We start from the raw sequence: 25,512 nt of genomic DNA, 5'->3' as shown, positions 1-25,512 counted from the left end.
ACGTCACCACGGGGAAAATAAGCAATCGCTACTTCCGTTTCATGGCGACTTTAAAAATAACCAAAGAGTTTTGTATTTTTCCTATTTAAAACTTCTGTAGTTTCATCGTGTACTAAGACCGTCGGAAAATTAAAAGTTGTGATTTTCTAGGATTATATGGCAAGGAACTATACTCTCATTTTGGCGTAATAATCAAGGAGTTTGCTGCCGTAACATGGCTGCAGGAGGCAAAAAATGTAATAGTCCCCATGGTTACTTTCAATAGCAGGGGACTCTTTTCGGGCACTACGTAATATCATTGCGAATCAAGTTTTAAATAGGAAAAATGTCGAAACACTGGTCATTTTTGAGCGCGACGCTAATGGTCTAATCAGATTTAATGGATTATGCTAAGCTATGCTAAAAGTGGTACCACCAGACCCGTAGATCAGCTGAATGGATTCCAAAATGGTAAAAATCAAATGCTTAACTCTAGGGAAGCTAAAAAATTAGCCTATTTTAATGGAAGTTAATATATCCACCAAACTATCAGTATTCGCAGATTTAATTCTGAATAGTTGGTACATATTTATTTGATTTCAGTGCATCTTTAGTTATTTTAGTTATGTACTTTATGGGACAGGGCAGTGTGGGGTGAATAAGATTGAGAAATGACTCCACTTCAGCACATGCTACTGTAACTACTGAATAATAAACATTCGTTCCTCATGAGAGCTTGTGGAAATCCGCTGCAGTCATCTGTTATGGCTTCAGCCCTGTGTTTTTTTTCTGTTGCACCGATAAATATTTCTAGACTGTTATAAAAGGGCATCCTAAAGTTTTAAAGTTCAAGAACTAAACATGAAAAAATGCTAACCCCCAAAAAATAAGGACCTTAAATGCAAAAGCTGCTAATAAAAATTGTATTCAACTTTTTTTGTTTAACTTATTTCAGATCTTGCACTTGCACAATTTCAGGCTGATTAAATCTTAAATCTTTAATTTAACTGCAACTTTCTCTAGATAATTTTACATTTGTATTTATATACGTTTTCATGACTTCCCTTAAACTTCCTGGTTCCTAAACGTGGGAACCTTGCAGAATGTGAAGTCAGCGCCATGTGTTATATAAATAGACTGATAAACAACCTCACCACCTGCTTATAATGTCGTCACTTACACATCTATCTGGGCCACATATTGCTTCATCTCTCGTACGGCGATGTCCAGGCGATTGTAGAGGCAGATATAATTGTCCTGGCTCTCCGTGTCTTCCTGCTTGAGGAGGAAGCTGAGACCTCCTTCTTCAAGCCTCCTGCCGTTCTCCTCCACGCCCTCTCCCTCCTCCGTCTCTTCATCCAAACTCAGGCAGCTCCAGGAAGGGGCCGCCATGCTGGTCACACAATGTACAGCGTGAGACATTGGATTCAGATTAGCTGCAGGAAGGAAGAAAAGATTGACATTACTCAATAAGATCAATAGAGACAATTAAAAAGTCGTGAGCTGAGGTAGGACATAAGAGAGATTGCTCTCAATTTTGTCCACCATCCTAAATTCGTTTTGTCTACTGAGCGTATCGCACTGCATACTAAGATTGTTTTTCAACAAGAACACTTGAGATTTTGTCTTGCAATATGGCCAGAGGTAGACATCTTAAAAGGCTGTATAAACAAGCAGAATACCCATTGGAACAGGCTTCATGTTGACATGATGCCTTAAAAAGCTCACCAGGTTTCGACTAAAAATAAATAAATAGAGAAACTGAACGTCTGAAAGCTTCAGACGCAGTCAAGCATACTTTTTTATGTGGCGAAGTCTTAGACCACGAGGCTCAGACTGCAGAGAAGTGTACCAGAGGAATCTGAAACATCTCTGACCGTGAGACAACTGCAGAGCAGATGTTCAGCCAAAAAGACAAAGCAGCATTCGATTGCTTTCCAGATTACACGAGATGGCTAGACAGCAGGTTGGTCTGGAGCTTTCTGAGCAGGTGGAGTGAAAAACGCGCCAGATGCTCTACCTGGCTCCGATTTAAGGGTTGCCCCAATGAATTTCAACATTTATTTAAGAAGTCCAAAACGTCTGTGCTGGATGAAGTAGCTGATACAGCCAAAAACAGCAAGTACATCAGGACTCATAAACAAACATAAAACAGTGATGAGACGAGATGGAGACTTAAACCCTCAGGGAATAAAAACTGTGGGCCTTTGGGACGATGTCATCACTAAAAGCCACTCAGGTCTAATGGTGTCTTAATGGAGGCGTTTTTAAACCTGAAAGCTTAAAAAAGCTCTGGATTGTTTTTACAAGGCCTGTGTGGTTTTAACTATATGGCTTAATTACTGTTTTACAACTTATAATGATCATAAGGATGAGGTTTGGTAAACTGAACCCATGTGCTCAGTTCACACATGGTGACGCATAGTGGTTTAAATGCCAATTCTTTGCATCATCTAAGAATTGTCAAAACAAAAAAACATGAACGATCAAGAGAAGGCTACAGGGCTAAAATCTATAAATAGACTGTTAGATATTGCTGGCACTTTGTATCTCCGCACCTTGGTCAGGGTCGAGGCCAAAAAATGAGTTTTTGCGTCCAAAGCGAATGCTGAAGGCTCGCCCGGCCGTCGAGGTGTTTTTGGGGCAGGACACTTGCATCAGATTCAGGTGACAGTTGGTGGGGACATAGTCCATGCAGCTCAGGACGTGAGGCTTAGTGCTCGCCTGCTTAAACATAGGCGAGGCCTTCATCTGTAGCTCCTCCACAAACTGAAAGAGTATGATACACAAACAAAAAATTATTTATTCATGTATTTAGTTAAACCAATGAAATATATAAAAGATAAAGGTGTCAATGGAAGCGGGAGATATTGAGAGGTCACACCTGTTGGTAACTGCGAATGCGTCTGTCTATGCTTTCCAGTTTACTGTCACAGATGTTTCGGAACTCAAACTGTGGCATGGACACCACCTTGTCATTCTGAGACATGAGCTGCCGGCAGCTCTTCACAAACAGACTGTCATCCTTCACAAAGGCCACCAGTATCTGTCGACAAACAACATGCATACATTAAAAAAAAAAAAAATGTGCAAAACACATTTGAAAATAGTGTAAGAAAATATTCTGTGACATTCTGCCAAGTGACCTGGTCATTTAAAAAGAACAGTTCACCCTAAAATGAAAATTTTTATCATGATTTAATCATTAATGCTCAGATCAAATCTTTGTGGAAGTTCGGAACATCAAATGTAAATGCTGATAGATCTTCTTAAGAGGCAACAGAAAACAACTTCCTCTTATTCTTCTAAAAATCTTTGTGGTAGACACTGTATGTATTTTAAATAATACCACCTTGCATTACTTAAATTACATCTAGAATCTTGACAAAAACCTAAAAATACTTTTCCAGTCATCAGACGGAAGGAAAAAATCTCCAATTCTGATTCTGGTCTTACCTTTGCAGCCAAGCTGAAGCAGCCTTTGGGTTCCACCATCTTCTCCAGTACGCAGTGTTTGATCCCTGCCGTGCTAACATACTCGTACACAACCCCGTGTTCCACATGAACATTGTCCACGTTGAGATTGACCGAAGGGCCATCTTCAGAGATGGACAACTGTTCCAGTCTTCTAACGGAACCTAGAACATCCAGAGAATGCATTGTTATAAAGAACGTGTGTCATTTAGTGTACATTCGCAAGTTAGTTTTTGTATCGATATGTGGCACGTCTATGGCATTACATCATGTTAACTTCAAATATGGCAGCACATCGATAACATTGGTTCTTGCGTGTCTCATGACGAAACGCGCATACCTGTATGACAACTCATAGATATGTTTAACTTACTAGATACGATATCGAAAATGTCATTCCGCTGAGATTGAGCTGGTTAAAGATCTTAATCATATTTTAATTTCATGTGATTTTGCCGTTCTTGTGCTTTTAGATCTAACAGCTGCTTTTGACACTATTGATCATACTGTTCTTATTGATCATGTTGAACAGTTTGTTGGTGTAAGAGGTATAGCTTTAGAATAGTTAAAATCATATCTTTAAAATAGGAGCTTCTCAGTCAAGATGGGCGAACAATACTTGAGTAAAGCCAATTTGTTCTGCGGAGTTCCCCAGGGCTCTATTCTGGCCCCATTGTTATTTTCCCTGTATATGCTTCCTCTTGGTTCCATCTTTCCATCAAGAAACATGGTCTGTCATTACACTGTTACACAGACGACACACAGGTTTATTTGCCTGTCAAACAAAATTCTGCAGGATTTGAGTCTCTTTTGGCATGCCTAGAGGAAGTTAAGGCATGCTATTTTTAGTATGATTTTAATTACATTGTGAAAAGCACATTGGTCATCGGCCGTTGGTTTTAATTGCGCTTTACATATAAATTGTCGTTGTAATATATGTAGAAGCTTCCGCCATTTTAGAATGATCCTGATGCAAACGTCACTCACAGTTTTTCAGTATACATTGTTTAGCCTTTGGTAAATCTTGTAGAGATTTCAATTCCTAAAAAAGGGATAACTTTTCCACAGTCGAGAATCTGTTGCTTTTGTATATGTACTAACACAGTATTACAGATTTTCAAAATACATTACCTTTTTAATCCGGTAACATTTCATCTTGGTGTATAGTGTAAGCCAGTGGTTCTCAAACTGGGGGCCGGGGCCCCCAAGGGGGCCGCGGGATGGTGCCAGGGGGGCCCCAGTTTTATGACATTTTATAAAATACATTAATTTATCATGAATTCTGTGTAATTAAATGTAAAAAATAAGGTTACTAACCAACAGCACTACTTTGTATAACTTAATATGTTTTGTTTCATTAAAATGTTACATTTTAGAACGTTTTTTGTGGTACATTTTCTTTGGGGGGCCGCAAAGGAATTGCGTCGTACAGAAGGGGGGGCCGCACAAGGAAAAAGTTTGAGAACCACTGGTGTAAGCAGTTAAAATGTTTGAGTCTACACAGCAGCGCGTAACATTTAATAAATATAGCCTACGGTAGTAAGGTTGTCTGCGCAGGTACTTTAACTTTTAAAAGGATCTTATGACAGAAATGCAATATAATATACATAACTATATTTTCAGTGGTATACAAAGACCTTACATAATGAACTGTATTGTTTTTATTACTTTAGAATGAGCCGTTTTTATCGCCATACACTGTGGGTCCCATTAGATAAAAGTTGCCGTCATGTTTCTACAGTAGCACTAAAACTGTACAAACTGTTCAACAGAGCATGTATCGTCCCTACATTGTCTCAGACGACGACATGTTTGTCCTATGGCAGCTACCATGTGCGTTTTGAAATTAAGGGATGAGCGTGGTTGCAATTCGCAATCTCACCACTACATGCTGCTAAAATTTACACACACCACCTTAAATATTTAAAGCAGGTAAACAAAATACTTCCACATTTAATTCACAATAAAAACATCCGTGTCAACAGTTTTTAAGTTAACAGAACAGCAAACTTGGCAACACTGGGTTTCATACCACCTAGGACTGTTTTAATATGACGGACGACTTTCATATAGAAACAGCTGCTAATGACGTATCTAGTTATACATATCTATGTGACAACTAGTCATGAGAAAAACGGGAACCAATGAGATATGAAGCTAACGACGTGCAACCATATATGAATATAATGCACTGATCTCTATGTTATAATAATTGCTAGATTAGTTCAATATATTCATAGTTTTTCCTCACGAACGTTTTATTTAGCATCATAAGACTTTATAGTTGATGGCTCCATTAACGGCTTGGTTACCACAATGAATAAATAAATGCACATTTTTGGGTGAACTATCCCTTTAACCCACTGGAGTCATTTGGATTACTACAAATCTGCAGTTTAGAGCTTTGCAATATGGAACCCAATTAAAACAAGATAACATGACAGCATTTTTATATAAAATCATTTGTTTGTGTTCAACTGAAGAAAGGAAGTCACACACATCTGGGATAGCATGAGGGTGAGTAAATTATGAGAGAATTTTCATTTTCTGGTGAACTGACACTGATACTTTTTTTTTCTTACAGTAGCAATTGTCTTCGGTACACCTGTCACAGCGACACACAAACACACACTACCTGTTCCGTTAGTGCAGCCATCCTCTGAATCCGAGCCGTTCTCACAAGTCCTGAAAGACATCTGCTCCTCCACATCCTCATACACACGGTACGCCCACTGACCACAGCTCTGAAGAAGACAACAGGAGCCACAATCACAAAGGGAGGAAATGGGTAAAAGGGTGTGAGAAACACTTGCGTGTACACTAAATACAGTGCTGGTTCTCACCGTGTCCTGCTGCTCCAGAACCGGCTGATGGCCGCTGAAATGCTCGAGAACTTCCTGATAGCTGCTCTGGTTCATGTTGCTGCCGTTGACTTTAAGCACACACTGACCGGGCTGAAGACCAGCTGATGCGGCAACAGAACCTAGAAACATACAAACACCTTTAAACTCATCACCTGTAGCTTAGTTGGTACACCATTGCGTTAGCGCAGCAAAAGGTTGTGGGTTTGATTTTTAGGGAGTACACGTAGTGATATAAAGTAATAATTTGTCAAAATATTTTATTCCAGCTAATTGCAAAAACAAAAATAAAAGATTTACCACATCTCATTTGTGCTTTACAAAGACCACATATCCTAAAATTGTGCAAGCATGCAAGGGCACTTTATGGGTTGACAGCTGCTATAATAACTCGCCATAAATCTTTGCATTTGTCTACATGCCGTGAGGATGAGCTAACTAACTGTTCAACTTCAAAAAGATTGTGCCATTTAAATCCAGAAGCGTTCGGGGGCGCTCCACGTTTGTCTTTAAATGGTGACGAGCCGTGTTACAGCTCCAGATGTTTATCACATGATCACAGCAGTCTGTGTCATGAATTAGCTTTATTTGAAAGCTTTTTATAGCACAAAAACATCTGCAGGGCAGGTTAGACTGAGGGAACGCAATGTGTTCCTTGATTCATAATGACATGCATGAAATTTTATGGACGAAGGAGAGGAATGCTCTGTTTTTCTAGTCATTAAGCCCTTCGATATTAACTTCAGGCTTGCCATATGAATGTTACACACAACATCCACATACTCAGGAAATATAACCAACAAGTGCAAACAAATAAATCTGATTGTTCTAGATAGCGGAACGAACCAATGGGAACTTACCTTTCTTTACTGCATGCACATAAGGCGGACAGGAACCAGACAGAACAAACGGCAGAGTCCCGTGAACATCTGGGATCTTCACCATTCTTTAGAGATACAAAACATTCGAAAACAGTCATATAAAATTTTGAAATTATTGTCTTTAGTTTTTTTTTTTAAATAGATTTAGTAGTGAGAAGACAGGAAACAATGTAGAGGGAGGGGAGCGGGACAGGAAATTTAAAGAGTCGGATTCAAATTCACATTGCCAAATGGGCACACAGGCTCAATGGATACCCGTGCCAGCATTTTTTAAATTAGTAATGAGTTATCCTGTTAAAAGTACCTTGTGTGCAGCAGATCACCTGCATGTAACCCTAACACCACCAGTATCATTTTTCATTTAACACGTACTTGTGCCAGTATCCGATTTCTGCATTTAACATGGACTCACTCTTTGTTTTTGGTGGCCACCAGCAGTCTAAGAGAGCGACGTATACAGAAGGATTGGTTGATCATGCTTTCCACTTCAGAAAAGGGCCTGAGGAACACCAAGTCCTCATTAATGGAGTAGATCTTCCTCCCCGACTGCAGACCTGCCATCTGCACGATGAAAAAAAGAGCAAATAAAGAAAATAAGAGACACAGAACCAAACAATCAAAACAATGACTCATCAATACCAATTTGTTTTGTGTTGAGTAGTTTCAGATTACCAAAGAGAGAGAGAGAGAGAGAGAGAGAGAGAGAGAGAGAGAGAGAGAGAGAGAGAGAGAGAGAGAGAGGGGGGGGCAGGAATGGGAAGGAAGAAAAAAGTAAAGAAAAGTTTTTGGAGAAAGAAAGAAAGAGAGGGTACGTGTGAGGACTCTATGGAGAATATGATGAGACATGTTTAATTGCTTTTCATCTCTGGAGAGCAGAAGTGTGAGGGAAGAGGGGAGGGGACTGAATGAATCCATCGTGTCCTGGACGTGACAGATGAACGGACTGTGACTCAAGTGTCACAACACAGAGTACTTCTACAGATTCAATGTACTGTATTATCTCAATTAGGATTAAACTGCACTTCTGCAAACGCACCATGTGAGAGGCACCATGTGACAACTTAATACAGACATCTTGTGTCATGTCTAACAGCCACAGTGGGGATAAAATTAGAGGTGGTTTAGATCTGAACCATAATTATCTACCAATCTTTTTCCATAAATATCTTGAGTTCTAGAAAGCATGAAAACATAACCCAAAGCATGGCCGAGTTAAAAACCCTTTACAAATTTACAGAAAAAAATATGCCATGTCTCTTCTGTGGATTGCATTTTGGGAACAACAGAACATTTTGGGAACAACACAACAGAACACCCTGGGAAGTATGTAGTTTATATACCTGTATCCATACTACTGTAGAATATAGTTATACCCCATACCTCTGCATATGAGCCCCTCGTCACACTTTTCACTATGATGGCCTTGTTCTTCTCTTCAATCTCAAAGCCGTAGTCTTCCTCTTCAGGATGAATCTGTGCCAGCCAACAGAAGCACAACATTCGGACAAAGATTAATATTAGCAAGATATACTCACATATTTATACTGTACATTTAAGCTTTTAGTAAACACTTATTTACATCAACTTAAAGTGCATTCAAGCTTTACATTTGATAAACCCATGATCTTAGCTATGCCAATTTTACGCTCTACTGAGCATTACTTGAATTCTGCAAATGAAAACAGCAACAAAAACAGGAAGTGCTAAACAGGAGGATTTCTTCATGAGCGAATAAGAGTACATCATAAGTAACATGACTAAGAAGCCGAGAGAGCAGCAGTGTTTGTGCAAAATGTGTGAACAAGCTCTGTATCCTTTAAGCCGTGAGAGGTGTTAATTCCTTTATTTCTAAAAATAATCTTTTCAAATTTGTTGTGACCGCAGTCTCAAGATGGTCTTATCTAATAGGTACACTCAGGTGCTACAGTCACGACAGGTGTTATCATGGTCATAAGTCACATTGGCTTTGGGCCATAAGACAGGACGCTCATCTCAGGCCCATAATAAAGATATAATGCTTAAATTTCCACTGCTCAACACCGGAGGCGCTTAATTCTATTAGCTAAGGCCTAAAGCGGACACATTCTCTTTCATTTCAATCCACCATGCCTTATTTTCTCTAAAAGAGAAAAAGAGAAGTGGCATGGGGTCCTGATGTCTGAAAAACTTAAAAGAGCTTCACTGAGAAAAATCGAGGAGCACTTAGCCGCTGATCAGAAAGGAGAGAGAGCGCAAGACTGACATGTTTGTTGGTTTGGAAGAAGAATCAATCTCTCGATCAAGAGTTGAAAGAGTTGTTTGTAAAGGTCATGGTAATTACTGATGGATAAGGAGGATTTTAATTGGCCCTGCACCAGCATGGAGAAGAAAAATGAATGCTGGGGCAATGGTTGTGTTTGTGTGTAGCAGCACATGTGTAAAGGTGGGTGTGTCTGTTTGCATGGGTTGAAATTACAATGATACTTCACATCCACATGACATTTTTGTTTGATCTTGTCAGTTACAGTAGCTGTGGTTATGGGGTTAATGAGGGAAAGTTCTGATTCTAAGACCAACAACATGAGACGTGAGTAAATTATGACAAAATTTTCATTTTTGGGTGAACTATGCCCTTTACACTCAGGTGCTTACTCTCTGGTGTAGTTTCTCCTGGACACTAGACTCCATTTGTGTGTGTGTGTGTGTGTGTGTGTGTGTGTGTGTGCTGTATCTCACCACTAAAGATTTGGCAAGGATGTTTTCGATGAGTTTAAAGTCACTGCGTAGCTGTTTACTTTTGGAGCTTGTGCCCTCGGTTTCTTCATCGGCGTAGAAGCGGAAAAACTGAGACTCGTCCTTAAATTCGGTTTTCTCCATAACTGCAAGGCAGAAAGGTTTGAATTCAATTTAATACACCAAAAAAAAAAAGGAAAACACATTATAAAAAGGTGTAACAAAACACTTTAGAATACAGTGCAACTCACATCAGCAGATTACAAAATGATATGACAGTGTGAAATAGGCCGATTACATCACCCCTCAATAACTGTCAAAACATCTCATGATGTCTTTGGGATTGATGGAAGGACAAATATGATGTGAACGGGAAAGGCAGATATGATTAACAATGGATCTAAAGCCAGTAGAAAACCTGGCACGTGAGACTGTGCTTTTTTTTTCCTCCGAGGAAGTCGGTGACAGCGAGCGTGTTTGTTTGAGGATTTTGGAGGGACAGGCTGTTCTATCCAAGCAAAATATTGTTAAAGATTGTTTTGGAAGTCAATTCAATCAGCAAAACACACGTTAGAAAGTTCAGTAACACTTTAAAATAAGATTAATAAATGCCATAGAAGTATAGTTCATGTTAGCAAATGCATTAACTAATTTTAACAAATACAACCTTATTGTAAAGTGTAACTGAAAGATATTTTATATTATTAAAAGTACATTAGTTTAATTTGAGTATCCAGATGTTGTTCTAATTTAAATATAAAGTGTGAAAATTATTGATGTCAGTTAGGGGCAGGACTGTCTGTTTATCCGACCAATGGCAGACGGTTAAGAGAAGGTGTCTCCTGGTGAGCAAACATCCTGCAGACTTCAGTTCCAACACCTTCTGAACACCTCGATTAGATGCTTCACCTGTGTTTGAATGGGGTTGTAGCTCAAATCTGCAGGACGGTAGCTCACGAGGAGCAGGGTTGGAGACCCCTGATGTAGAGTTCGGTACAAAACCTAGTCTTTCAGAAAGAATGTGAAAGAATCTTTTTAAACAGCAAATAGTGCTCACAAAAACAAAAATGGCAGTGGAGGACAAACAGAATATCAACACTGACCATGATGCATGAAACCAGCATTGCAGAGTCCGACGCCAAGTGTCACTGCGTCCTCGCGGCTCGTGCAGTCGCCCTGTGGAACGAAAACATCACACACAAAGTCATAAAACAGCCGAGACGTGGCATGTTAAATGCTTAAATGACACAATGGAGCAACTGTCGTTGATGAATATTAAAGCGTAAAATTGGAGCGTTCACACAGCTGCGTGTAATAGAGCAGGAATATGATTTAGATTATGCAAGAAAAAACAAAAAACATGAGAAAAAAGCTGAGTGGAATCCAAAAGTGAAAGAAACTGTATACGTGTGTTTGGTTATGTCAAAATAGTTGTAGTAGGGCAATGGAGGGTTTTAAATATATTTAACTTATTTAAATAATGTGACACTGCCTGTGAAAACCCAGCTAAAGTTATTTTAGTGATTTACTGTTTTCTACATAAAATTAAAGAACATTCTGTTTATATAACATAATCTTGAAATCTTAAATATTGACTAAGACAAAAACCAGTACATTACCTGTGACACAAGCCACTCCACCAGTTTGCTAGCTGGTACGACGGACTTGAACGTTTTAAGGTGATAGTCTCTGTCTCTGTATATAAAGATAAAGTTAAACTACTATATTACTGTACAACACACGTTTGCAGTGTTACAAAGCAGTTTTATATAAAATACATGGTATTATTGCTAAATACATGCACATTAGTGATATTAACTGTGAACTGACATAAATAAGAATGTCTCAGATATATAGTGGCAAAGGAGCTTAAAGGAAAACACCACAGTTTTTCAATATTTTACCATGTTCTTACATCAACTTAGAAGAATTAATACATACCTATCTTTTTTCGATGCGTGCACTTTTAATCTTTGTACAGCGCTTTGTGAATGTGTTAGCATTTAGCCTAGCCCCATTCATGCCTATGGCTCCAAACAAAAGTTTTATTTTGTGCCACCATACTTACTCGTGTAACTACTCATGTAACAGTCTTTAAATATGGAAAACATGGAAGTGTTTGGTGGCTTCTAAATTCATCCCTGTTTGGAGCCATTGAAATGAATGGGGCTAGGCTAAATGCTAACACATTCACAAGGCGCTGTACGAAGATAAAAAGTGCACGTATTGAAAAAAGATAGGTATGTATTAATTTGTCTAAGTTGAGGTAAGAACATAGTAAAATATTGTAAAACGGTGGTGTTTTTCTTTAAGTATATGGTTACAAGTTCAATCCCAGATAATACAGAAAAGACCTAAAAAAGGTCTGAGATCTGTATGTCATCATTCAGCCCAATGACTGCTTCACAGGGTCTGTGCATCCAATTAATGTACTAGACTGTAAATCACTTACATATATAAAGGTCATGCTAAAGGGTTAGTACCCAACACTTCTGAGGACATTTTGTGAGAAATATCAAAGGTGATTAGTGACAAAAAACCCAATATGACTTTGTCTGTCCCTTGTGAAGTAGCCCTAGCATGCTGCACATGAGAGGCTAACATGTATGTGTGAATGCTGCAATCTAACACCGACCCTACATTTAACTTAAGATGAATTCGATATTATTATGCTGTAGTAAACAAAAAAGGTCTTTAGTATCAGCAAATTGTGTTGTGTGTGTGTTTAAGAATCAATAAGACTTAACACTATAATGACCGTGAGAGTTAAGTAATGATTTTGTGTGTGTTGAGTGTGAACATCACAGTGTGATAGAAAACATGTGTCACTTACTTGACAACAGGTGTGAAGAGACCGTGCAGACGGCAATAGAGTCTCACTCCCTGGCAGACACAAACACACACAAAGCATTTGCATAAACAGCTGCATCTCATTATGCATTTCAATTACTGTTGCCCATTGAATTCCCTTCCATTACCAACATTTGTTGGCTAAATTAGTTAATTTCTTGAAGGACATGAGTGTGCACAAAAGCATTTAAAGCAATACGTATCGTGAAAACAGCCATGCAAATAACCATTGACTATTTTAAATTGTGATCATCAGGCAAGAAAACGATTAAATAATATGGGGGTTGGAAACCTTTGATATGATGTCCTCCATCTCACTCCTGGCTTTATAGGTGCCGTCGTCGTAACGGAAGCGATACAACACCTGCTCATTCTTAAACTGGTGCTTATCTGAGACTTAAGTGAGAAACACAAACACAATTTAAAATTGAATACTTTATAGTTTATGATACTTGTTTGGTTATTACTGTAATATCACTACAGTATAATGAGTGACGGGTACGTTCTTTAAAATTCATCTTTTTGTGTTACAAGGAAGAAAGTCAAAGGCTTAGACCGACATGAGGCGAATATTTATTTTTAAGTGATCTATCTTTTTTTAGTTACTTCTCATTTTATAATGACACAGCAATGTGAGCTAAAGAAAACTTTGTGGTGTACGTTGCAACGCCTTTCTCCTTGACAGTGCTGGACTGCAATAAAATGTACATGAAGTCTGTTATACTTAAAGTTGTGATTTCAATCAGTACACCAAAAAGCCACTTTGACCTCCTCCTTGAACGTTACCATCATATTATTGATCAACCGCCTCGATTCATAATGCTTGGATTTATCACTCCAATCCCCTCCAGTGTATGTCGAGATTCAGGGACGGAGCCTGTCAAAATCCCCTGGCAATAATGGAGAGGTATGAAGCTATTCTGGTCTCAAACACTCATGATTTATTCAAAAAATCCTGTTCACGGTGGTGTCCGACTGCCAATCATCTGTAGACAATCTCAGGGACTGCTGGCCAAAATCACACGTGTGCCAAATTTGATGATTATAAATCCATCAAATTGTGATTTTTACGAGCTCACATCGTGTATAAACAGTGGACACAATGGATGGCTGTATATCTTGGCAAGAAATGATTGATTAAACAATAGGAGTTTAGACTACAAAAACAAAGCAAAGGTCGAGGGTTCAATTCTCAGGGAACACACATATACTAACATACTAATAAAATGTGTGGCAAATGCATTGTAAGTCCCTTTGGATAAAAGCATGTTCATGATGTATAGAATAATACATATAATGTACATATTTTCTATATAGCAGCTGTCTGATCTATCCATTTATCCGTCATACATGCTTTATAAAATAACAGCCTTATAAATGTGCTATGAGTTTACTATGGTATGAGTCTAATTATGTATCAGTTTGGTCATAATAGTTGACTTGCCTATTAACTTTAAATGACTATAAACTAAAATACTACAGTATTACATATTAAACCGTTATGGTGCATGTCCAAAAATTACATTACTATCTTAGCTGAACTTTTATGCATGTCAAGGTGATGCCATCCATCTTACCATGATGGATGATGCCGTTCTCCAGAAGAGCCTGACCCAGGTTGATTCCCTCCTCAGCCTTACTGATCTCTCCACTCTCCAAGAGCCATGAGACAAACTCACTGAGAAAAGCACAGATACAACAGCTGTATCAGTCTGCATATACCAGCGCACTACAAAAGAGATCCTAACGCTATAGATATTTATGAGACAACAGCCAAAGGTGCTTTGGGAGACTGGATTCACTCAACTCTTCAAAGTGAAGGAAAGCATCAAGTTCAATGTCACAAAGAACCACAAATCAAGGTGATATCGAGTTGAATCGACCTTCGTTGAGGACGAACAAAGCTTTGAAGTTTAACCAGCGTAAGTGGGATTCAAAGATTGTTACTTCAGCTTCTGAAAAGGATTTATGGACTGATATCAACAGCATTTTATTACAAAACTGATATACAGTTTCTGCTTGGAGTGACACATTGGTTTAATCAATATCATGGGTTTGGAGGCAGGACTATTTGTTTATAACCAAAGGAAGATGGTAGGAATGTCCAGAAATGTTTTTTTCAAAAATCATTCTTTTTCAATTCTGTTTAGTGCTGCTAGTGAGATAAACACATTTACCATAACTACACATTTATCCAAATTTAGCACATTTCAGTTGTGAACTGGTCCTTATAACGGAAAGGGAGAAATTTTAGCAATGGCGTGTTTAAGGTGGTATAATGGTGAATTAAAGATGGTGCGTGAGTGCATGTGTGACTTCATGCCTGTGCCACGTGTGAAAAACTGTGTGAATCCCATTAGATTCGTGGACCAAAATAAGCGATGTGTAAACAGTTATGACGCCTTTAAGGGAATGTGAGAAGGGTGTGTGTGTGTGTGTTTGCATGCATGTGTCCTTGAATTGTTGAAAGACGGCAGAGAGGGGAGTGGGGTCGGATGAAAGGATGGTTTAACAGATGGTGGAGGAGAAGAGAAGACGCGGGAGCCAAAGGCGCCCAACATTCCTTAAAGTCCAGTAGGACAAACAGACTCTCCACTCATGTCTCAGCTGACTACACAACCACTTTCCCCTTCAGGTTTCTTTCAAAGTAGCTGACGACAGGCACAACTTAGGACATCTAGAAAGGGCATTCCACTTTTTTTGAAAATATGCTCATTTTCCAGCTTCCCTAGAGTGAAACATTTTATTTTTACCGTTTTGGAATCCATTCAGCTGATCTCCGGGTCTGGCGCTACCACTTTTAGCATAGCTTAGCATAATCCATTGAATCTGATTAGACCATTAGCATCGCGCTCAAAAATGACCAAAGAGTTTTGATAATTTTCCTATTTAAAATTAAACTCTTCTGTAGTTACATCGTGTACTAAGACCGACAGAAAATTAAAAGTTGTGATTTTCTAGGCAGATATGGCTAGGAACTATACGCTCATTCTAGCGTAATAATCAAGGACTTTGCTGCCGTAACATGGCTGCAGCAGGCATGATGATATTACGCAGCGCCTGAAAATAGTCCCCTTGGTTACTTTCAATACCAAAGGACTATTTTCCGGCACTGCGTAATATCATTTTCCGTCTGTCTTAGTACACCATGTAACTACAGAAGTACTCTTTGGTAAGTTTTGAGCACGATGCTAATGGTCTAATCGGATTCAATTGATTATGCTAAGCTATGCTAAAAGTGGTACAGCCAGACCTGGAGATCGGCTGAATGGATTCCAGGGCTGTAAAAAGATCGGATGTTTAACTCTAGGGGAGCTGGAAAATGAGTGTGTTCTAGAAAAAAGTTCACGATAATCTAATTAGTAGAGAATTGCGTTAGCTGTGCAAGGGTCATGGATTTGATTCCCAGGGGACACACATACTGATCAAAAGATACGCTAATGTCACTTTGAATTCACATTTACTTTTTTGTTATCCAAACTTACACATCAAAATCACTAGTGTTAAATGTACACTGCTGGTGTTTATACGAGTACCACTAGACCTGGTGATACCCATATATAAACCAGCAGTGTACATTTAACATATGTGATTTTGCGGTGTACGTTGCAATAACGCAATACATTTTATCAGCATGCATCAAATTCTCTCCATATATTTGTGTGTGTTGTAAAATAATTTGGTTACTAAATATGGATTGGTCATTCACTTGGCCAATCCAAACCTATGGGATTTTTTGTATGCATGCAATATATAATCATTTTAACTACAAGTGCCTCTCCTTAAAGCGCCATACAATTTAAGTCCATTTATGTCTATAGCACAAACAACTAAGATGAGTTTGATGGTTTGTTCAATTCCTTCACCCTATCATGTATAAGAGAGTAATGGTGATGCCTAAGAAAGAACCACTAATAAAAACTCAAGATTAACACCAGAAGGGGATCTTCACATTAATCAATCTTTTCACACACAACAAATGTTTATGATGTGGTTATGTGGGTTTAAAACGTGCCTGCGGAGATCTTGGAGCAGTTCTGGAGTTCTCATTCGAGCCCATGAATGAGAGCAGTGAAATGAAACAGACAGTGAGTCTGCTGTGATTACATAAGTCTCTAATTCAGATTGGCAGGAAGTGGAAAGGGGTGGAGGTGGGCGTCCCTGGGGTGAATTAATTACTGTTTATGTAACTCATTAATATTCTCCATGGCTAACGCACACACAAAGCACTCTCACAGTAAAGATATGTGCGTGTGTGAATCTCTGTCGGTTATACTATGTATAAGTCACCTCTTATAAAACAACCTGTCAAATGCATAAGTGTAAATAGTTATTTTACATATGTCTGTTAATTTTGCATGTTTAGCGTACACAAAAAACTTCCTGTGGCTATTGTGTATTTTAACCTTCATTATGGCGCAACCCTTGCCCCCACTGATTTACACTTAAAGTTCAGGACTGTGGATGTGATTTAAATTCGACAAAACTATTTACTGTATACTGAAAGCATTCCTATAGACGCTGTCAACAAAGATTAAAATGAATTGAACCAAGAACATTCCCTTGGTGCTTTGGCCATTTAAAGCTTCTCACCATGCCGACTAACCTTTATGAATCTTAAGTAAGAGAGGAGAAAAAAATTGCAAGAAAGAGATAGGATGACATACATTTAATGCTGTTTGGTCAAGAATTCTGAAAATTTACTTTGAAAAACATCAAAATAATTTCACTTTAAGTCAAAGAAAGCACAGCTTGTCTAAAAGAGAGTGCACGGCTCTTAAGAGTCTGGACAGTGTTTGTCTGTATTAACAGCTGAACTGCTCTGTTGTTCGTGGAGGGACAGCAATTGTGCTCTATCCTAAACACAGAAGCACAAGCCGACTAAACAACGCAGCCAATCACAGCTGCTTTCACCTGGACCACCGAAGCTGAAACCCACAAATAATTGTGTTCGGAGGGAGCCGTGCGAAATGAATCAGTCAGGTGTTGACAGGGGAACAACAGACCAGCTGAGGCCATGAGGCCAGTAACAGTTTGCATCTTAGTCAATTCAGCAGCAGGGATGGAAAGGCTACAAGCTCCTCATAATTTACTACAGTAACCCTAGTAAAAGCTTCGGGAGTTACAGTAGAAGCTAAAAACTAAATGTGGAACACTAAATTGAAGCCAATTAAGCTCTTTTAAAATAACTAATTCAGCGGAATTCATATACACTCTTAGAAAGGATGTGTTAATTTTTTCCCATCTTTGTGCGTTAAGCTTTTAACACATTATGTGTAATTTTAACGCATTATGTGTCATTTTGTGTTAAAATATAACACAAGTTGTGTTTAAAGTAAAACAAAATGTGTTGTTTTAATATTATCACAGAGATGGGTGGATTTTGGGCGGATGGATGGATCCTGTCGATGACGTAGCATTTAGTGTGTTGTCCGAGAATCAACACTAATGGGTTGTTTTTAACACATTCGTTCTAAGAGTGTAGCACAAAAATGAGGAGGTGATAGCATTACAGATAATTTGACAATAAATACAACAAATAAAACTAGAAAGTCACTAGAATGTTAAACGCATGTCATGCTACTTTGGTCAAATAATGGCCAAAAAAATGGTCCCTGGCTCTCACTAGAGTGGTACCCTTACAAAAAGTGCACTGAAGAGCGCCTGAAGAGAGTTAATACCAGTACCTCAGGGGTACACACTGGTACCAACTGTATTAGGGATGGGCACGAGTAATCGATTGACCGAGTACTCGGAAGTGGCATCGGTCACGAAAAACGATGAGCGTGTGGGTTTATTTTATTACAAGCGCCTGTGGAAGTAAAGACTGGGTGCGTATTTGACATTGTGTTTAACGTCGACGTAAGCTGACATCAGTACCATGCATGATTCAAAAGCTTCCTATGTGCACACGTGACCGATCAATCAAGCAATATGATAGGCATGTGAGAGGGCTGTGTGTCATCGTGCACCAAACGACTCAGAATAAAAAACATGGGCCGATTCTCAATGTCAAGGATACTTCCTTGGCAGGACTAGTCCTTACAAGTCACTTCCTTTAGAGGCTAGACGAGGCTCCTCTTTAGCATTGGAAGAACACGTAAATGGAACAGGCTAGCAAGTGCACGTCATTGCGTCATTACGTCAATGAAAATGTGCGCTTTCGTCCCTGCGCGCATAGGATTGTGGGTGATTTCAGCACGCAAAGAGCGCGAAGCATACACATATGCATCCTTTCCTTTATATGGGATATTTCTCGAACAAAGGACAATTCCGAGGATCCTTGACATTGAAACAGTCTTTCGACTGATGCCGATGACGTAGCATCCTCGAAATTCTGGCTTCCGAGGATCCTTCCTTGGCATTGAGAAACGGCTATTGACCTAACATTACGATGGGTTCCAGTGCTTCACTTCCTGCTTTGTTCAAAACAATCCCATCCTAATGACGAAAGTGCATCCGGGCTCGGATCGATAAATGTACAGTGCTTCTGGGGGAGTGGGGGGGACAATCATGCTAGGGCACGGTTTGGTTTGGTAGTCTGAGTGTGCCCTAAATGGTACAAATTAGGACCTATTACGGCACTGCTCCAGTGACAGACTGGGAGCATTTTTTACTATTTTTTCTGACAATGTTCATTTAAACCAATGGATTTGTCCAGATTTACTTTGTTTTTCATCATTGTTCAACTTTGATGCACATTTGATTTCTAAAAGGCTAAAATAAGACTAAAACTAATCTAGTTCATTTCTTTGTAAACAAATTAAATCAATACAACAGGTTTATACAGATTTGAGGGGAGAATCTCTCCACCATGGTCCCAAACACACACACACTGTATCTGGAAGTTTAATGCCGTACATAGCACTCATTGTCCATTCATAGTGTTGAAAGATGGGGTGAGTGAGCAAGAAAGTGAAGAGCGAGAGCGAGAGAAAGTGAAGAGACATGCAGAGAGAGACAGATAGAGAGAGACTGAGGCTGAATGCAAAATTCTCTCTAATGAAGGCATTCTTCCTGGGAATGTCTGTGTCCAATGGGGTGCTTGGCAGTGAGCTTGGGAAAGCATTTACAAGTGCTAAGTGAGTCTATACGTGTGTATGTGTGCGAGGGCGTACACATTTTCATTCATACGGGGGCCTCTTGGATTAGGATGAGGCGCAAGGTATTCAGGAGATGGTGTAAAAAAGAGGATTGAGCAAACCTGGGAGCTGATTAGTAGCGATACGTTCAGTAAAATGTTACATTACTATATTACATAATAGTGAGAACAAGCAAAAACTCATTTCCCAAGAAGCACTTGGGTACATTGGTGAGTTTCCTGCGTCGATCTTTGATGAGGTGGCGGCTCTTGGTCATCATCATATGGTAGAGCTTTTCTCCCTTCTCTGCGATCATGACGTATGCATCTCGCTCCATGCCCAGCTTCAGACCTGCCGATCATCATTAAAAGATAAAAAAGTAAAGTATGTAAATGTAAATGAATGATTTAAAGGAGAAAAAACATTTTTAAATATACATAGACCTCTTACAACCCCAATCACAATCAGAGGTTTGGACAAAAGGCCTTTAAAATTATTTTAAAAATTATTTTATTAGTATGAAACCATTTCAGATAGTATTATATATTATTTTATTATTATGAAACCATTTCAGATACTATTATATATACATATATGGTCATCATCATATCGCAGAGCTTTTCTTCCTTCTCTGCGATCATGACGTAAGCTCATATATATATATATATATATATATATATATATATATATATATATATATATATATATATATATATATATATATATATATATATATACACACAGAGGGACACTTCAGCATAAATTTCCTCTTGCTGTAGCTTTGAATCAGTATGGGTGTTGCTGTTTCAGTTAATGTTTAGGTGAGGCTCAGAGGAAACACTGGTTTAACTGATTTTATTATAAGTTTGCTCACACATGCACATATAGTTTGGTAAAGTGAGAGCACCCACCCTAATCTGGCATCCGCATTTAGGGTGAAACCAACTTAAGTGTATAAGCCACACAACATCACAGATAAAGCGATTACATGCACTCTTCAACTTTCATTGTCAATTAAAAATAGATTAGACAGTCACACTTCAAAATCTTTGGACTAGGACTGGCACAGCAACTCAGTGAGATGAACACACATTTCTTGATGCAGGCCATCCAAAATAACACTCACGCTCAGTTTATCTCTGCATTTCTGGTCAAGATACAAGATGTGGTTAACAGGGTGAGAATAGTTAGAGCTACAAACGAAGATAAAAGCTCTACTAGGCAGCGTGTGCCATTTCCTTGCCACCCTAAAGACCTGAGAATAACAATGCATAACCTAATAAAAACTGTGCAATAGTGCAATGCAGCCCAGCAACTGCTAAAAAACAAACAAGTGTGTATTAAAGGGACAGCCGTTCTGAAACGGAAACTATATCATGTCTTTTCGCTCTTAACTCTTTCCCCGCCAGCGTTTTTAAAAAAGTTGCCAGCCAGCGCCAGCATTTTTCATGATTTTCACAAAAGTTTAATGCCTTCTGGAAAATGTTCTTCTTTAAATATATAAACAAACAATATATCAGATGAAAGAACAGACCCTCTGCTTTCAAAAAAAAAACCGTTTCATCCTACCTTCATTAGTTCTCTTGTAATCAGCTCTCAAACATGGGTAGGTTTCTTCAAAAACACCCAATTTTGAGCAAAAAGCTGAGATAATTCCATTTTTGCGAAGGACTTTTGATAGAGATCAGATGCAGAGCGATCTTTAAAACATACACGGAGTTCTTTCTCTTTCACGTGAGGCGCTACTTCCGGGTTGTATAAGTTGGTGGATAATAGCGGTATTGCGGAAAGACGGAAAATCTTGTCATTGGCGGGGAAGCGTTTTTTCTTAATTGACGAGATATCTCGTCAATAACGGCGAAAGAGTTAATAACTATTTTAAAATCAATCAGGTCGTAAACTTTAACTCTCTTAATAGCATTTTAACATCAAGCAAGTCCTGCACTCATTTTCAAATTCCTTGTACTTATTTTTTTGAAAACCTTAATTTTGACCAAAATCGACATTTATACTTTTTTTGCCTCTAGCTTAAAATTATTCTGACTCATTTTGCCAGTACGGGTCACATTTGCAAAATTTCAACGCTTAAAGTTCAATGCAACAGGAGATATTTGCTTTAATATAAATTGCTTCTAAAAAACTACACCAAACAGCTGGATTGCTTACAACTTTGCCTCGTCCTGGCATAGTGATATCACTATCCCCAAAATGTACATAAACCCTGCCCCCGGGAACACGCAGCAAAGGAGCCAATCACAACACACTGGGACAGCATATTGAATAGAGGGTATGCACGTGACCTCACCTTCTTCGAAAGTGACTGCACTCAGTGGGCATAAAGTCTGAGCGACAGCTTGGCATATAGAACGGAAAACGCATCTAAAATAGGGGAAGTTGCTGTGTGATCGACTGTGCAAACAGATTCAACAAGAATATGTAGTAGTATTAGGCAGGACAAACATATTTGTCGGGAAAAGAGATCTGGAGACATGCCAAGGCCCCCGGACTAATGGTTCTTGGCAAGTTGTTAGGGTCGCTGTCAAGGCCAACTAAATTCAATTTAAGCTGATAACTGTCTGTTATACTGCCGTTTTCTTTTAAAACCCAGCCATTTTGTTCAATGTTTTGCCACTCATTCTTTCGGGGCAGGGGCGTCATGTTAAAGTGACGTCGATGCATACCCTCTATACTTCTGAGGGAGGGTCTTTAGGGGTTGTGCACACCAAAACTTTTAAACGCGTCTGAAAACGCCTGGAGGACAACGATTGCCAGCTGTTTTTTAGCCAAGCGGTTTTTAGCTGTGATACTTGAGCTGTGAGCCGGTTGGTTGTTGTGATACTTGTCCCGTTCCTCCTACACTGTGATTGGATGGCTGTGTGAGAACTGACATTGACGAGCGGAGCTTTTCATGCAAAGTTGAATCTCTTTAAACTCTCGACACTCAGTGCAGAGTGTGGAAAAACCGCCGAGCACCGGCTTATTTGAAAAACGCTAAGTTTCCATTGGAATGAATTGAAAACATGCGCCGGCCGCGGGCGTAAAAGCTTTGGTGTGCACACCCCCTTATAGACCCAGAACTAACTAAACAGCCTGTTTTAATGAGGATGGAAAAAGCAGTGCAGAATTAAGATAAAATATATGAAAAATACATTTTTTTTAAACAAAGCAAACATATAATGCTGCATACACACCAAAAGCGGGGTATCGCGTTACTCGTGGGATTTAATTTGTGTCATGCTAGTTTTTCGCTCGAGTTGAATATTTTCAACTTGGGCAAAGACGCCTTATGATTAAATTCCTTGCGTGAAAATTCCTGTTTTTTTGTAGTAAAACGCCACTGTTCAACATGTTAACAGCGGCGGTGGGGTAAATCGGGAGATTTCTAAGATTTTATTGTGTTTATGGGGTACACTGTAACTGTGGGTTCACACCAGACACAAGTTCACAATTTGCGTGAGTAGATTACATACAAAGTCAATGCAAATACGCGATCAGATCGTCCTCGCTTGGGGCAATACGAATGACACGATATGGGCGGCGCGTTTGCAGCGAAAATATGCACTATTCGCCTCAATTGCACAGAAAAAAGCTCAGAGGCCAAAGCCGCTAAACGCCACATTCGTTAATAATGCAATAATGACATTAACTGAATGCTCTCAGCACGTATTATATATTATTAAATACTTGTGCTGCAAATCTCGTTAATCTCAGACTTTGTTGGAAAAATCTGTTAAACGCCAAAGCAATTTTTCAGCAAAGTCCTCTAAGTGCACGGAAGATGAACTGAATAAACAATGGTGCACTTATATCACTGTGCCAGAGTTTTTATTTTTTCCTGTTTAACGGAAGTTTACCAAATATATTATGATATTGACCAAATTTTGAAGTTTTTAAACATTGAAACAAGGTGAACGTTAAAGAAAGTATATAATCGGGCGTGTGCTGTGCAGCTGATGCAGTGCTCAGATGTGGCTGTGGCAGCTGGCGTGGCTCTCACTCCTCGCTGTGTCTGAGGTCCCAGTGAAATGAGGCCACCGGCAGCTGCAGCCCTCGCTTACAAAGACAGTTTTCATGAGGTGTCCGTGGCAGCTGTACGATGCTCAAATTCAATCGAGTTGCGGCAAAAAGGAAACCCAAAAAAGGCTCCCAAAAAATGCCCAGCTGAAGTGGGATGCAGAGTTTAGACAGAGCTCTGCAAAAAAGCAGCCTTTTGTGTGGGCATTTGACATGCTATTAGATTATATAATTATTATGTGACCCAGTCTGTGAAAAACTCATTTTTTATTTACGGTTTTCTAAATAAAATCATTCTAAAATAAATAACATAATAATTTAATATAACAAGATATAAAGAACGTTATGTGAAAATATAACATTTATATCTTTAACACTGACTGAGGAAGGCCATGTCAAAGATTGAAATAAATGATTGAAATAAAACTTGATGCTCCTGGATTTCACAGACAGTGTTACATATTTGCTATTGTGTGTACATAGATGGAAAAACTGTGAAATTTCAATATGGGAAAAAAACTGTACAAAATTGTGCAAACTTCATTCACATATAATTATGTTAAAATAAATTTAGCACTAAAACAGCTGTTCTTTGATATACTGGACTCGTGACCAACTTTCTAGAATTACAGGGACTTTTTGTACGTCAAACTAAGTATTAATTGGAACACAAAGTTTGATGGAGTGAAAGGACTTGGACAGTTCAAGAGGTGTGACTGATGCAGCACCTGTTGGACTGGGCTCCGATTTCAAACGCTGGAAATCTGATACGCACCATAAAACTTCTGCTTTTATCTGGCATCACAGCACAAACAGTGACATCTCGCTCTACCGCCAGCTAAGACAGCGATCTAATGCTCTGGCTGCACATTAAGGACTTGGACACTGGTAACTGATCCTTAAGGCCAATACTGAAACCCAAGAGCTGTGATCAGAAGTGCTATTTCTGTGGTTTTACAGTTGTGGTCACATGACCTAAACAATCAGTGCCACCCTGTAGTAAAAAGCATTATACGGGCCTCAAACAGAACAGGTGGTGCCGCAGAGGACAGGTGTTCAAATCACCACACAATAACAGAAGATAAGTACTCACATTCAAACATATACGTTAAAATATGAAACATCGTGTAAAATGGGTTGATTCAAAATAAGAATTCATTATTCAGGCAATACTTGTTTTGACAATGATTCAGTTATAATTTATATGCAAAAAAATGCAATATTTCAACAGTATAAATATTATCATAAAATTTTGTATTACAGGAATAGTCCAACCAAATATAAATACTATATTATAATTGACTCATCCTCATGACAAATGTTAAAGACATAAAAAAGACATATTTTATACATTTTGGGGCACTTTCCTGGACAGGGCTTATCCTAGTCCCAGACTAAAATGCATGCTTGAGCTCCCTTAATTTAAAAACACCTTGCATTGATATATCTTAAAGGGATAGTTCACCCAAAAATGAAAATTCTGATTCTTTATCACTTTCATGTTGTTACAAACCCATAGACATTTCTTTGTTCTGATGAACACGAAGGAAGATATTTTGAGGAATTCACTTCCATAGTGGGAAAAAATAATATTATGGAAGTGAATGAGGCTCATGATTGGTTTAGTTACAAACATTCCTCAAAATATCTTCCTTCGTC

At 38.8% G+C, this 25,512-nt stretch overlaps 1 protein-coding gene across 1 annotated transcript in view; it reads right to left on the bottom strand.

The window, feature by feature from the left end:
* Positions 1 to 25,512, bottom strand: part of prex1 (phosphatidylinositol-3,4,5-trisphosphate-dependent Rac exchange factor 1) — an 83,259-nt gene that overhangs the window by 18,145 nt on the left and 39,602 nt on the right. The window contains exons 10-25 of the mRNA XM_055167650.2: positions 20,043 to 20,190; positions 14,335 to 14,435; positions 13,050 to 13,153; positions 12,741 to 12,790; positions 11,527 to 11,602; positions 11,011 to 11,083; positions 9,911 to 10,053; positions 8,576 to 8,668; positions 7,608 to 7,756; positions 7,175 to 7,260; positions 6,297 to 6,436; positions 6,089 to 6,197; positions 3,436 to 3,617; positions 2,864 to 3,025; positions 2,538 to 2,748; positions 1,160 to 1,415 (exon numbers count right to left, since the gene is read on the bottom strand). Coding sequence (XP_055023625.2) covers positions 1,160 to 1,415; positions 2,538 to 2,748; positions 2,864 to 3,025; positions 3,436 to 3,617; positions 6,089 to 6,197; positions 6,297 to 6,436; positions 7,175 to 7,260; positions 7,608 to 7,756; positions 8,576 to 8,668; positions 9,911 to 10,053; positions 11,011 to 11,083; positions 11,527 to 11,602; positions 12,741 to 12,790; positions 13,050 to 13,153; positions 14,335 to 14,435; positions 20,043 to 20,190 — 2,083 coding nt within the window. The remainder of the gene's footprint in view (positions 1 to 1,159; positions 1,416 to 2,537; positions 2,749 to 2,863; positions 3,026 to 3,435; positions 3,618 to 6,088; positions 6,198 to 6,296; positions 6,437 to 7,174; positions 7,261 to 7,607; positions 7,757 to 8,575; positions 8,669 to 9,910; positions 10,054 to 11,010; positions 11,084 to 11,526; positions 11,603 to 12,740; positions 12,791 to 13,049; positions 13,154 to 14,334; positions 14,436 to 20,042; positions 20,191 to 25,512) is intronic.

This window comes from Misgurnus anguillicaudatus, chromosome 5 (assembly GCF_027580225.2).
Source record: "Misgurnus anguillicaudatus chromosome 5, ASM2758022v2, whole genome shotgun sequence".
Lineage (NCBI taxonomy): Eukaryota > Metazoa > Chordata > Actinopteri > Cypriniformes > Cobitidae > Misgurnus > Misgurnus anguillicaudatus.
The sequence above is the reverse complement of the archived record's forward strand: the minus strand, read 5'-3'. Positions and strand labels throughout refer to the sequence as shown.